The following is a 15,675-nucleotide window of genomic DNA, read 5'->3' on the forward strand; positions in this document are numbered from 1 at the left end:
GTCAACCACAACACAAGGGAACAAGATATGCCAAAAATACTAATGCTATGGGGAAGTAATGGAGAAAGAAATAGAGAAGTCAGAACTAGGATTTGTGCACCATTAGCAATATTGTATAGCCAACCTATAGCACCAGATCATTATTTAAGGGCAGAACCTGAAAAATCAGCTTTAATCATCTTGTGGAAAATATTCAGGCTGAGAGACTTTTTTTTTAATTATTAAAAAAAAAAAAACTTATTAGGTGTTCTTGAACTGTGCCTGCAAACACGTGCATAAGATCAACCTTCCAGTGGTTGTCCAGAAAAACCACACTCTCATCATTGTCTCCCTACAAGCAAAGGAACACGCAGCTATGGCCAGATCAAGTAATTCACAGCACAAAGAATTCAGATGCCATCTAAATAGTTTCACTCTACTTTATACGAGGTGTTAGTCACTTATTTAATTGCACAAAGGTAATCTGTTGTGATAGAAGGTGCAACACTGGAGTTAGTCAGCAAATTACATTACTGTACTAGCAGCAGTAACCACAGGGCAGATTTCCTAACTGTCCTGCCAAGGTACTCTAACCAGATCTGAAACAACCCTCTTCTGCTGTGACGCTGCCAGCCACAGCAAGAAGTTTGTATAAAGTACTCGCACTTCTCTGACGAGACCAGCAGGGAAACGGTCAGTTATGAATGAATCAGGAACTGAACTGGGACAGGGAAGACAATCACTACCACGTTACTGTGTATTATCAACAGCAATATGCGACATTCAAGTTCTGATGCCCTTGAGTTGGATTTGAACTAGCTACATGAAATCCCTCCTTCTAAATTCTGCCTGTAAGGAAGATTGGAAGTTCTAGGAAGAACTGTCCAGAAACCACAAGAAGTCAGTTATATTAGTGCCTTTATGAAAGGAAAAAAGTTTATGAACAGCATAACAGAAATAAGAGTAGCAGAGTTAGAAGGTCTTTAGACAGCTTCAGGATACTTCAGACTTAGTTTTGTGCTCCAAAAAGTAGGAGAGGTGAACGTTTTCAAAGAACCAGAAGGGAAGAACTGCTGACCTGATCATATTGGAATTGTTGGATTTTATTTTGATCTTTGTTCTCATCTTGTTCTTTGACACTGGCCATATCACTTTGCCGCTAATCTTCTGTGCCACTTTGTGGAAAACAAACATGGTGACTTTTAGAAAGCACTTTTCTAACTGGCAAAAACATCTTCTACAAAACCTTTTAATGCAGTGCAAAGAATAATCAAATTTGCTGATGAGTCAAAAAAGGAAAAACTTTCTGTTTCTCCACACGACATACCAAAAACCTTCCTGTGGCCAGAAAGGAAATACAAGTCACAGATCTAAAATAATAATAATTATTATTATATGTAAAAAAACTCCAAGGGCTATTCTAAACTATATGGTGATGCCAACCTCAGCAAACATTCCTAGTTGCTTCAGCATTTAGATTACTCAGCAACATTCGTGTTGGGCGAAGTCTATAAACGATCTCTTAACACACTCGGCGGGGCACCAAGACGCAGCTGAAGAGGCAAAGGCTGGCAGTATCAACAGATGAAGGGAAGCAAAAAGAGGCCAGAGATTATTCTGTCAATATGATTAATTCTTTATATAGAATAAAATCTGAGTCTCTTGCATCAAACGCAATACAAAGAAGAAATATCTGCTTACACAACAGAGCAAAATTGCTTTTCTGGTATTTGGGACCTGCTGGGTTATCCTCATTCTCTTGTGTTAGTTACATGACTGACTTATGAGTTGATACCTCCAGATGGACTTGCATATCCAATTGAAAGATCCAATGTAACACCCACCTACCAGACTTAAGCTGGCTGCCAACTGAACTGAAATTCAGCGAGTACTTCAGAGCCTCTGAAAAGTAGATCATAGGCTCATAAAAATCATAGATGTGCAATTTATTTTGTAAAGATCTGTATTGGCTCATTTTCTGGTAACATCCACAAAGCAATGAAAATAAGCAGCTCACAACCTCTGAGGTCTCCAATTAAAATCTGCCCCAAATTAACATGGTACTTAAAGCTTACAAGGCACTTTCTATATTATTAATACATTAGTACTCAATTTAAGATACCTACGTACAGAAGCAAGAGCTTTTTTAGCTAAATGAAGTAAAACAGACAGTTGCTTTAGAGGGTGCTTCTTATTGGGAAAAGCTCAAGGAATCTCCCCAAAATCTTCAAAATAATCCACTTAAGTTGAGTCTCTGTACAAAATGAAGTTACTTTCCTAGAGCAATGAAAGCCTTGTGTGCTTTTAATATGCCATACAAAATGTGGAGACCTACTCCGAGATGTATTTTTTCTGGCCCCTCTGGTTGTGTTCACAGACCAAGTTGCAATAGTTTAGATTAAAAAAAGGTATTTCAAATCCTTATATAAATATCATTGGGTAAGTTCTCAGACTTGTGCTAAGCTTTGACTCACGCTCTCAACAGCAAAATAACCCAAGACATTCTTTGAAGATTCGATATAAAGTAGTGTTATTTGCCTGTATGGTTATTTGTCTAAAAATAGGAGGACATCTCAAAAACTCTATCATTTTCTGCTATTATTCTAGTAGCAGAAACTTGTTTTTATATATAAGGCAACCTTATTCTTTCCCATTCCCCCATCTTGCTTCCTGAGTCCCAGACTGACCTTGTTCCCCTCCTCAGAGAGATAGGACAGGTCTCAGCTACCTGGTTCTTGAAAACAAGATGAGAATTCACTGCCTGGGCACCACCAATGAATAGATCAACGTGGCTGATGCTCCCATGACTGCTCCACAGTACTTGAAGGTGTTTAATAAATGAGAAGCATCACTGCAGTAATCTTGCCCCGGTTCTTACAAGCAAAAGCTGTTACTTCTCCAGAGACCCACCACTGCTCATCAGGTGGTGGGTGGTAATTTAGGCAAAGAATATGTAACAATATGTTATATCTATAGGCACAAATAAACTAATACTCGCCAGTTCTCCACTACACACACACAGGAACACAATAACGTATTTAGCCCATTCACTTTTGCAAAACCTTCAGAAAGCATTTGACAGCAAACAGAGCATAAATATGTCCAAGAGATGTGTAAGATAAAGAAAAATAGACATGAGCGCCACAGGGAACGCGGGGAAGATGTGACTTGGGCAGCCCAAAGCTGTTATTCTACAGACAGACTGAACTCGTGGTTATCTACATATATAGGTAATATATAGGGTAATTCTTCCATCTTCCTCATCCTCCTAGCCCCCCAAATCCTTAACTTGTCATAATCTGATTGTTTTTATATTTGTTTTCAAGCATTTTCCCCCCGCTCCCCAAAAAATCTTATTCACCACACAGAACAGGAAGAAAAATTTTATGTTAACAAACTGAAGAACAGTAGGAGCAGTACATCAAGTCCACACCTGAGGCTATTAACTTGTCTTATTTCCAAGCAGACTTATCAGCAAGCTTCACAAAATGAACTAGAGTCCTTCTCTCTAATATTAGTCAGTACATTTATCTCATTTCCCAACTGTGTTACTGCTTTCTGCAAACTTTGCTGGGCTAGAAGTCTCCTATATATGGTATTTCTGTACTCGACCTAATGGTATCTTTGGTCAAGTCCACCATATAAATCTGCCTCTCCACTCCAAACATAGGAAAACTTAGAGCTCTTCTACCTTTCTGCTCATGGGCATTCCTATTCACCCTTCCTCTTCCTTGTCTGTCACTTTCTTCCAAAAGAAGAAAAAATATCTAGTAATATATTTATATATATATCAAAACTCTTGGCTTCTCATTAACATGCACTGCCCTGTAAATTGTCATATTCAACTGATTTACAGTGACAAGAGACATCTACTCTTGCTGCTAAAGTATAGATGTTTCCTAGCACCCATAATGGGGTTTGGTCAGTGACATTTTATATTCATGTCTCTCTAGGTTGGCTTGAGCTCTGGTTCAAACTAGTAGTCTCTAGCTTCCTAATAAAACAAATAGTGAAATACCAGGAGTGAATTTATATTTTAGAAAGAGCTTGCATTCTAAATCGCACAAATGTTCAGCAGCATCAAAAAATAAAGAATTAGCAACCTTTTTATGAAATCAGTTAAGAATGAATGCTTTCTTAGAGAAGGGAAAAAGGCCCAATACCTGACTGATTTATTTTTTCTCCAGAAATGAAGTTAAAATTAGCCATTAATCAATTTACTTATCACTGTTCATCAGTATGCACATAAATATACTGCCCTCTGTAAGGGAAGGGGAAAGCTTTGTATTAGAAAACTTTTAAAAGACACCTCCTTTATTAAACCACAACAACAAAGAAAAACCTGAATAGCATAAGAACAGTAGAACAGAAACTACATTGAGAACTCCCACAATTTCTCTCTTCTGTCTTCATTAACAGAGTTCATAATACATTGCTTCCCTCCCACTGCAAAATTCAACTATGTAAATTCACTGCCACAAAATCAGAGCCAAGAAGAAGTAGAGAGGTTCAACAAGGATTGGAAATATGCAGAAATATCTAACATTGTAACAGTTACTTCTGACTCTAAAGGACTTACTTATGATACAATAACTCACATCTGTCAGACCTCTTTGCAAGATGCTCCCTTTTGCTTCAAGGGCAGTTAACAAGTGTCTCCACCCATCCAATTCATAGCACTTGTTACTAATTCAAACGATAAATAAAAGCAAGTTTGTATGAATTCATCTACACACCTAACCAAACCACTGAAGCTACATGTTTGCTTCTGCCAGCCAGGGATAAGCAGAAAGAAAGGCCAAACATCTGGACACACACATCAGGGAGAAAGATGGTGGTCTTAAAGCCATGCAGAAATTTCATCTCACATCCTTAGATAATGGCTCCAAGTATGCCCTTGAATTCAAGATAGTTTTAGTTTCGGAAAATACACATACTACAAAAAATACTGAAATTGTAGAGAATATTGGTATCAGCATTACAGAAGGATTCAACACAATTTCTAGGATTACCAAAGTACCAAAGTTTTAGTCCACATGGTCTAATGGGTCAGCTGCATCCCATACAAAGCACCGCATACACCAGCTCAAGATATGAGTGTTCAAGGAAACCTACTGGGGCAGCACTTCACTGGCACCCGAGTTAATGTTTTTGTCAGGGAAGACTAGGGACAAGATCCACATAGGTAGAGATACGGGCACTTTTCACATAGGGACAATGGGCCTACATTTCTACACCACGATTTAACAAGCAAAATTTAAGCCTAGGAGCATTTATCCTTCCAAGTGGTGAAAGGAAAAAATCTGCATTTTAAACATGCAGGAGTCTGCTGAGAAGCCAGTAAAACTGAGATACTGCACATACATTAACTGCTGCAGAAGCATGGTCCAATTACAGTTGCTTTGGCATCCAATCACTGTAGTTACTTTTATATCCTGTGGTCTGCAACACCATATTGCAAAGAACTAAACCCCTATGGGAATGGATTAGAGGATACAGTGGTTCACAAAAGCAGATTTCTAAATTAACATTACTCCCTGCTTTTCTTTGTTCACTTTCTTTCAGAAATCCTACCCCAGTAGGCTGGTTGCTTTCTGAATGGCACTTACTGTTGCTCGACTTGAGGTCACGGTGAATTATGGGCACGATTGCTTCCTCGTGCAGGTAGTTCATTCCCCTCGCAATCTGCACGGCCCAGTTCACCAGTATGTCAGGTGGAATCCTCTTCCCGGACAGCACTCTGTTTAGGGATCCTCCACGGGCAAACTCCATGATCAAGCAGAGATTGGGTTCCTTCAAGCATACCCCCCTGAGGGCGATGATGTTGGGGTGCTTCAACATGGCAAAGAGCTTCGCCTCTTGGCGGACGTTCTCAATGGTCTGGCTGATGTCCTCATCCGGGTCATAGCGAGCTGCCTTGACAGCAACCTCATCTCCTACCCATACAGCTCGATACACTTTCCCAAAGCCCCCTATGCCAATGATTTCCTCCAGGACAAGCTCCGAGAAGTCGATCTCCAGGACTAAGGAAAGAGGGGAAAAAAACAGATGTAAACATTTAGCAACTGTGCAAACTGTATATAAACTGAAGAAGCCCACATCGCCTGACTCCAGTCTTGCAAAATAAGCCAATGCTTGGGAGAAGAAAATTTTAATTCTGAAACAACACAAATGAAAGCAGCAGTCCTTTCCAAAAATCTTTCATTACCAAATAGTGTGATAAAATAGAACTTGCACTATTACAAAAACATTGTATGAGGTAGTCAGTGTGAATGGTGATGAACCTGATCTAAGCATGGTGAATGATACAACGTAATACAATAACTTCATCTTAACATGCAAAAACTCTGTTAGGGATATACCCTGATTTCCTGCCATCAAAGACAGATCAAAGTCCAAAAAAAGTAAGAAACGGGCTAATCTCCACTGACTAATCATTAATGGGATACAGTTAAAAGCTAACAAAATTTGCATCTTCCTTGAAGCTGCCCCTTATTTGAATGTTTCTGCTTATTTAGTTGTTACTCCTTTTCAAATCAAGCTTACTTTCCCCTCAGCTCTACAGTCTACTTTTCAGACTTGTTCCCCACAAGAGATCTCTTGCCCATTTCTGACATTACTGATAATAAGGTGACAAACAGATGGACCAAATCACACATTGAGTATGTAGAGCTGGCAACAAGAAAAATAACTTTTGATCAATACTCACTGTATTTTTATACATAGAAAACAACTTGGAATAACAGAATGATCATATCGTTTATAGATTACAGCCTGGCACAATAAACAAGTGGCTGAATTGAGTTACATCAAAAATATCAGCAGATTTAAATGTCTAATTTCAATATCCACAGTAGCATTTGCTCATGAGGATGCATATGCTGTTTTTCCTGATGTCCCATCATCCCTCATGATGAAAAATGTGATGGAAGCTAAAGAAATAGACCAGGAAAGTTTTCAAAATGGAAGAAAAGTCCTTTCTTGTACAGAGGGCAAGAAAAATCTGTTACTTTGAATAAATGCACCTTTTCATTAGCAATGTAAGCTTCAAGGATTTACATACACACTTTGCTTTAACTACAGAGAAGGTTTCACTCCTGCAGGAATAGTCTTGATGTTCCATGTTGATGAGCTACCAATGACTAGAAAAGCAGTAGAGGAAAAGGAGTAGACGCTGGCTGGAAAAAGTGAAATTTTAGAACCAGACTATAGTAACAGAAGTAACTGCTGAAATGAGGCTACAACGCTGCCGAGAATTCACAACAGGAGATGCTCTGTTACTTCTTGTGGACAAAGAAATCCAAGCAGATCGGAGCTTGCTTCCATCCCCCTGGGGACTTTCAGCAGCAGGAGGCTGGGCCCCTGGGCCCGTCACTAGGAGCAGGTTAATTAAAAGCTTCACACACAGAGAGCAGGAGGCAGGCGGTGCTGAAGGGACAGCTCCAGCCCCAGCACCCTCCAGCCCATGGGGACACGCACAAGAAGTTTCCCATCACTTCTGAGTAAGCCCCCGGTGACCCCTTGGACGTGGGTGTTTCTTTTGCAGGCCCCCTCACCCCCTGAGCTTTCTCAGAAGGAAAAGAGCTCAGCTTTGCGTAAGTTTGCAGAAAGGGAACTTGGTGTTTAACCAGCTCCTTCCCTTTCACAGCTTGGTTACAGAGGCGGCGGGCAGGCCTATGGCACAGCTACATTAGTGCACGGAAGACACGTTTTTCTTCATCTTTCTCAACATATTAACCAGTTTTCTCAACTCAGCTTTAGTTTGGCAGACTCGCTGTCCTGAACTGTAAAGAAAGGGGAATGTTTAACCAATGTTTTTTTTTAATCACCTCTGAATTTAAGAAATGAAGTGTTACCATTCCTCTGGGGACTGGTAAGGAATTACAGGGCTTATAAACCATGAATATGGCCATGTTGACAAAAGCACCGTAGTTACTTTATCAACATTCATGACGCCATAGGATTAAGCTCTTAACCCTGCAGAGGGCCCACAGCTCGGAAAGAGAGCATGTGATCACTACATTACTAGAGCTGTGAGGAGAACTCGGACTTGCAACCCAACACCTTCGTCAAACCTTCATCTGGAAGGGTGACCTCGAACTACTCGCAGTCTCCTGTGTTCCAGTAAGCAAGTTCACAAGCTGCTACTGCTGTTACTCCAGATTAACATCGCCACCTCTACAAGGGATTACCATCACTTGCAAAGAGCAGAGGGATTGATCACATCAAATACCCAATTCAACAGCAACCAACCTAACCACGTAGCTTAGAGGAAACAACCTGTCCGAACAGCACCGTTCCTTTAAAAGAGAAAATAAGGATAAAAAAGCCCTTTAGGATATTAAAAGCCCTTGCAGGAGAACACGCTCTGTCCTACCATGAACATATGGCTGATGACTTCAGGGGACAGAAGCTGCATAGTCTTGCTCTGGCAGTGGAAGGGTAGCACAAGGACAACGGGGAAGGTGCAACTCCATAAACTACCAAGCCACTGAAAAGTGGCAATACAGGAGAAGCCATAATTAATAAGATACCCCTTGCATTATCCAATCCAGAAGCAGAGTTGGGGCTTCAGGAGTTTCTGCAGACGTGGTCCTACAGGGCAAAGAGAGTAGCTGAACTCTCTCAAAGGCAAAATCTACTAAATGTTTTCATCATTTACTGCATATGCAAGAATAAATAAATAAATAAATGCTATACCAAGAAAAAAGTAGTGTTACTGCCCTTTTGCAATCCCAAGGGCAATACTATAAACTACTGAGTTTTACCTAAATGCTTTCAAAAAGACATAAAAAGAGAAGGAAAAAAACAATCTTAGTTTGTACTCCTTAGAGATATTATGGCCTAGATAGGACAGAACATCTTTTTAGTCCTTTTTCTTTCCAGAAAGGCCTACTGGTGTGAAGATTTATCTTTGCCTCTCCCCTCCGTCCCAAAAAAAAGGAAAAAAAAAAAAAACATATTTGCAGCAAAAAGTCAGAGGCAAGAGTTGAGAAACAGGATCTAGAAACAGCTATTTGAGACTGTTCCTCTTTCCACAACTGCAAACATCAGCTCAAAAACAGAGGAGACAGAAGATGAGTTTTCTCTGGGGCTCCCAGGAGGGCCTCAGAGCCGCGGCGAGTGGCTCCTCCGCGGAGCTTCGGGACCGCAGCGTCACCCAGGAGGGCCCAGGGCTCCCACCCACGAGGGGCCCGGAGGCCTCGCTCGCCTCGCAAAGGCCCCGCAGCCTCCCCACCGGGCCGAACCCGGCCGAACCGGGCCTGCCCCCCGCCCCCGTCCCGCCTTACGCTGTATGGCGGGCGGCGGCGGGTACCGGGTGCGCAGCTCGGCGCCGCCGCCTTGCACCCCGCTGCTCACGTAGTTGCTGGGGAAGATGCCGACGCGCTCGTCGATCTTGCCCGTCCACCAGCCCTCGTCGCCGGACACGTGCGCGTCGCGCGACAGCACCTGCACCACGTCGCCCGGCCGCAGGCTCAGCTCGTCCTCGCCGCACGCCTCGTACTCGAAGACGGCGGTCCAGAGCGGCTCGGCGCCCTGCGCGCCCGCCGCTGCGAGGGGCTCCATGGCGGCGGCGCCGCTCCATAGGGGGAGGCGCCCGCGGGAGCCGGGCGCTGCGCGGGGCGGCGGCGGCGCCGAGGCCGCAGCCGCCGCCTATTGTTCATGCGGGCCGGCGCCCGGCGGGGGGGCGGCGCGGCGCCGCCTCAGCTCAGCGCGGCCCGGCGCGGCCTCCCGCCCGCGCGCGCTCCGCCGAGCCGCGGCCCCGGCGCCGGCCCCGGCCGCCTCCGCCCGCCGCGCATCCCGCGCCCGCCGCGCGCTCTGGCAGCTTCGGCGGCGGCGCGGGGCGGGGGCAGCGCGGCGCGCCCGCCCCCTCGCTGCCATTGGCTGTCGCCCACGCCCTTCAGATAAGCCCTCGCATGATTGGAGGACTTGGCCTGCTTGGCCGCGCCCCCTGCCCGCCCGCCCGCTTCGGCACTCACCGGCGTCCTCCCCTATTGGCCCCCGCCCCGTCAGCTTTCGCTTCCCATTGGCCTTGCCGACTTGTCAGTCAGACACCGCCAGCTCCGCCTCCCGCGCCTCTTATTGGCTGGGGACGCGGCGCGCAGGTCACTGTCCGGCAGCGAGGGCGCGGGACCTTCCTGCCCATTGGCTGAGCGCGCAGATCTGCGCCTGACGTCACGGGAGGGCGGGATCAACTGAGGTGCCGCTAGCCAATGGCAGCTGGCAGCAGGAGGCGGGCGGGCGGGCGGGCGTACGAGCCGCACCTGCTGGGGCGGCCTGGAGGCCGCCGGGCCGCGGCGCTTGGGCAGGTGATGGCGCCTCCTGCGGGCCCGCGCCGCAGCCCGCCCCCGCGGCCGCTCAGCCCTGCCTGTCCGCAGCCCCTGTTCGTGTCTCACGAATAATGACAGGATGATGATGATGAACACAAACAGCCCGACCCCGAGTACCGAGTACAGATCCAAGCTTCCACAAACACACATGTTCTCTTCCCAACTACTAAAAAATTCCATGTCTAGTTTTTTGTTGTTGTTGTTGTTTTTTTGGTCTGTAAATGGACTTAGGCATTTCTACCCTTCATGAGATTAAATAAAAAGAAAAACCTTCCCTAGTGAAGTATCTGTCCATCCACCAAGTTCCTAAATTTTGTGCAGCTGGGCCTCTAAAATGCCTGGCCTAGAAGAAGGAAAAAAAAAAAAAGCCATATCAATCCTTATTCTACCAGTGTAGGGTAAGACAGTGCAGCAGGGGTTTACAAACCGGACATTTTAGCATGGCACGTGTCAGACCGGGGCGCGCTGCCCCATCGCTCGCGCTGGGCCTGGGTGACACGTGGGCCCTGGCCTCATCCCCGTGCGCCTCCATGTCCTGGTGCCGGAGCAAGGACACAGCTGCGGGTGCCCCCTCTCCAGCGCCCGCAGGCTCTACAAGCTGCGCTTTGCAGCAAGGCCCGGCTTATCCAATACTAATAGCCCGGAGGCTGGAAGGGGCTTTCCTGCCCCTCCTCACATGCTTGACCTGCTTTTCCCATTCCCACTGCAGCCGCAGGGTCATTCTGGCTGTTTCTATGCAAGTGAAAGCCAAGCCGCCGAGCAAAAGAGGCTGGTTTTCAGTCAGCTCTAGGCTGGTCTGGCCTGTGCCGGGCGCTAGTGCCCACACAGCACTTGCACTGGTGTTTTTACAGTTCCAATGATAAATGAGCCATGGAGAAGTAGTCTGCAAGGCTGGTGCTAATGATCATGTGTAATTCTGCCACAGAAACATTTCTGTTCATTTTGGGAGAAAAAAAGCTACGGGGTCTTTAATTCACACAATGAGGAAATAGGCTTCAAAGCAAATATTATACTCTAAAAAATGCAACACCTAAATTTTGGTAAGACTTGCAGCAAAACGCAGTTTTGTTTTGTCTTTCTGCTTTCTGAAACACTGTAGCAGTGTTTCATCGCTGCTATAAAATACTGAAAGATTTCAAGTAGAGAGCTGGTAAATGTAATAGCGGGAAGCACGAAAAAACAATCACTTAGGTGTGCATTGGAGGTGAAAAACAGACTGAACCCTGCCATCTGGTGGTCCTTACACTGCAGTACACGGATTTACTGACAGTTCCTGTTCCCCTTCTCTCCACCCTTTTTTCTCTCTCTTTTTTTTTTTTTTTTCCCCATGATGTGTTTGGCTCTGCAGAAAGAACATTGCTGGCTCAGGATCCCAGGGCAGCCGGTGTCGGGAGCTGGGAGAGCGTCCTGAGAGTGCTCTGGAAGGGCCAGGCTTGGCTTGCCCCAGTCTCGCAGTCAACTCCTGTCATCTTTTGCCAGCCATGTCAGAGACAGGTTCTTGGATGAAATGGGCTTTGGCCTGAATGGGAAAGCTGTTTTTGTGATCGAGGTAAACAGATGAGTCAAAAACAAAACAAAACAAAAAACTGCCAAGCTCATGTTTCAGTCACTGGCAAAAAAAACAGGAGAAATTGGCATTAAAGACTGCATGCAGTCCACATGATGACATTTTACCATTTGTAAGATACAGAAGGAGTTTTGGAGAAGTGCGTGGCTTTCTGGTGAACACATGACCTACACGCTGTAGTGGAGATCTTTCCTTAGACATTTGCTGACAAGAAGTGTATGTGATCCTGCTATCATTCAGCAAATCTGAATAATAAGAATTAGATCCTTGTTATAGATGGATCCAGTTCTCAAAGTCTCTGTCAGAATAAACACCTAGGGCTTTGCAAGGTTTGGGTGTAGACTTTGGTTTAAAACATTTTAAAAGGAGAGTCTAACCTGCAAAATGTGAATGTTAATCTGAGTGTAGTTCATACTTCTCCCGAACAGAGAACTTTGGACAAAGGATTTTAATCCAGGCTCATCTTTGCTTCTGTATTAGGAAAACAGAAATTATTAGAGCATAAACCAAAAAGCCAGTATATCCCAGTATATCCGGGCGTTCAGTTTATTCTATATCATTATTCATATATATATTTAGGACCACGATGTCAACTTTTGGCCTGTCTTCCCTGTGGCATTCGTGCAGAACAGTAAATTTAGTATTTTCCCTTTAGATTGATATCTTTCTTCTCTCATCACTGGACATAGTGGCTCTATAACAGCGTGTTACTATGCTAGCCCATAGCTTTAAATCTACCTCAGATACCAAAACATTAATACTATGCGCCTAGCCTCTGGGCTCTGAGACAGGAAAATAAATATCAAAATGCTACAGAAAGAAGGAAGGGAATGTCCAGGAAGAAGAAAAGAGTACCAAGATAGAAAAACTGCATCACAGTACTGGATTCCTTCCAGTTACAGCTATGATAAAAGCACGTCTCTGCCAGCACAATAAGAAAGCACAGAGATGAAGGAGATGCTCCTTAGTACATCTGCTTAGTGCAGCTCACTGCTTTTAAATCCCATGGTAGTTTATGTAGCATCTTAAATTAGCCCATTGCTAATGCTCTCATACTGCTTATATATATGTCAGAGGATCTTTCTCAGATGCATTCTGTGCTTTTATCTGTAGATACAACCATATAAACCACGCTGGAGATGTACCTTAGGCCAGTAGACGGAGTTATTTGATCAGTTGGTGATAACATCTCCTTAAACAATCTAAGTTTTACTTACAAATTGATTCTTCTACTACACTATAAATCGCCCCTCTGCATAGCTGTGAAGTGGGAATGTGTTTTTATTCTCTGCTTCAGAAGAGTGTTGCCTTGCCAGCATCGCCTCAGGGTAGGTTTGTTCTTCATGTAGGGGAGAGAGGTAAGCCACCGGCAACAGAAGTTTTATGAACTGTGCTGTGCTAGCTAAGAGGGAGGCTGGGAATCTGCGTCTGCAGCATCTGAGTCTGGAAAAGAGAGAGCTCTGCTCTGCTTCATAAAATATATATGCTAATCTCCCAGATGGTTCTCTCTTTCTTCATAGAACAGATGACCTGGAAAACAAAACAAGACTAGAAACTGTGGGTAGTGGAAATTCTGGGCCAAGTGAAATCTGGGAGCTTCAGAGACCTAATAAAAAAATGAAGAAACCTAACATCTGAACTCAAAGCATGAAAGACAGATAAAAGCTTTAATCCTAATTCTAACCACTCATGAGACTTAAAACATCCATTAGAAATACCAGTGTTCATATCCAAATCACAGCTCTGTGACCCACATCATACCTCCACTAAAGATCCTGTCATAAACACATTACAAAGTTATAAAATAAAACCGATAACCTTTTTATTTGGTATAAAATAATAACAATGTTGATTGGGGCTGATGTTTTCTTTTGCTAACTTACTATGCAGGATAATAAACCTCTATCTAAAATGAGATCTAATAGACCAGTACAGTAGCAATTTTTGTTGTTGTTTTTTCCCTGTTGTCTTGAGGGAAGTGGCAACATTTGCCTGCTGTTACCTTTTATTTGCAATCACAGTGTAAACGCGCAGTGGAGTTATTAGAGGAGCCTCCTTCAAAATATGTGTGACTACTGGAAAATTTTCAGTCTCAGTTTTCCTATACAGTGCCTAATCTTTGCCTAGTGACTAAGCTCAACTATCATACTGTATCCATTTAATATTTCATAAGGCCACTGGAAGGGGATTTCCTTGTACTTGCATAGAAATGAAGCTAATTCTCTTTTGATCTTTTAGTGAGTATGGGCAAAAAGACACATAATGTTTTTATTGTAATGGCATCTCTTAGTACTGGCAGCTCCACAGACAGCCGGAGACACCACCTCACAGAGGAAGGACACGGCAGAACTCTATGTCAAGCTATTGCAACCATCTCCAAGAGTTTGCCTTTGCATTCCAGAATTAATTTACATTATCTATTTTTTTCCCCCTTCCTTAATTGGCATACGGAGGGCTCTGACTCTGCACACCGTGCAGGCATTATGGAGCTCAGTACAGCTGAAGCTCCTGCAGAATGGGAGATGACTCACGGCATTAGCCTACACAGCGCGGTGCCAGACTCCAGGCTGCTGAGTGTCTTCCACTCTAATTGGTACCTGAGTAGTTATCAAGAGATAATATTAAATAAAATTAACTTCTGACAGATACATACTTCCTTCTTTCTCATAGTGTGGAATTTTCACTCCAAATTATGCCACTGAAAGGACCTATATGTGTAGGATTCATTAGAGTATAAATGACAGGCTTTTTGTGAATAAATATTCCTCAAACATAAGTTTTCCTTCTCCACTGGTGGTAGAATTTGGAATTTTATATCACCAGGAAGCTGAGATTCTCAGCTTCTGTCCTAAAGGGTCTCACATCATAGACTCAATTGTCTTAAATGTTCATGCACAGATGAGTAATATTGTATTATTTGAAGTCAACTTTGGCACTAGTATTGAAAATAAGCAGGACACTTGGCTTTACAGGAAAAGGGGATTTGCAAAACAGTCACGATAAAATTGTGTACGATTCTCAGATCTTTTAATGTACATTGTTTTCTGTGACTTGTGTCAGACTGGTAGGCGAGGGGGTAAAGATGAGCCACCATTCAATGGAATGAGCACTCAGTTCACTCACACACAGTGAACTGTTTGTCAAACATTCACCTCCAGTTCATGCAAGCAGAACCTTTACTTTATTCCACAGAAAAATTTACTCCTGTCAGATTCCACGCTGTTCATACCGAGGTCTAACAAGACCGAACGCTGCAGCACAAGTTAAGCTAACTGGGCTTATAAACAGGCTTCTAGCGGAATTAAAACTCTGAATTGAATCCACCATTTTCTAATAAACTTTGGGAAAACCTGACAAGCTATTTGCTCATAGTATTCTGAGTGCATATGTAAAATATGTTACAATGAGACCATTTAAATGGCTACAAAAAGTCACTTTTTTTCATATTTTCATCCTATTACCTCAGCCTTTCTGATATAACACAGATTATTAATTGCCAGCAAAGAACTGGAGTAAAAGCAACAGGAAATATGCTTCCTTTTCATCAAATATTAGTGTATGAGTTTTTTTGATTCCTTATTCCTAGCAGAAGGTACATGTCCTGAGATTTTCAATATTGTGCCAAAATTTCTTAAGTGGATAATAAAAGGTTAACAAATTCGCCAGCTGTCTGCAGAGGAGGCCCTATAATGAGACCGATCTCATTACCCATATGCCACAGGAACTGCACATATGCAGAGGAGCTGCAGTGCCAGCCTCATAGCCCCTCTTCTCCTAGGATTTGCTCTGGAGCTGCAA

At 43.7% G+C, this 15,675-nt stretch overlaps 1 protein-coding gene across 2 annotated transcripts in view; it reads right to left on the reverse strand.

Moving 5' to 3' along the window:
• Nucleotides 1-9,566, reverse strand: part of MAP3K9 (mitogen-activated protein kinase kinase kinase 9) — a 48,368-nt gene extending 38,802 nt beyond the window's left edge. For both annotated transcript variants that reach the window (XM_088520435.1, XM_088520434.1), the window contains exons 1-2: nucleotides 9,270-9,566; nucleotides 5,589-6,002 (exon numbers count right to left, since the gene is read on the reverse strand). In XM_088520435.1, coding sequence (XP_088376561.1) covers nucleotides 5,589-6,002; nucleotides 9,270-9,546 — 691 coding nt within the window. In that variant the 5' untranslated portion in view covers nucleotides 9,547-9,566. The remainder of the gene's footprint in view (nucleotides 1-5,588; nucleotides 6,003-9,269) is intronic.
• Nucleotides 9,567-15,675: the final 6,109 nt, after the last annotated feature.

This window comes from Tinamus guttatus, unplaced genomic scaffold, assembly GCF_059628265.1.
Source record: "Tinamus guttatus ecotype Peru unplaced genomic scaffold, ASM5962826v1 Tinamus_guttatus_pri_ptg000089l, whole genome shotgun sequence".
NCBI classification, from domain to species: domain Eukaryota; kingdom Metazoa; phylum Chordata; class Aves; order Tinamiformes; family Tinamidae; genus Tinamus; species Tinamus guttatus.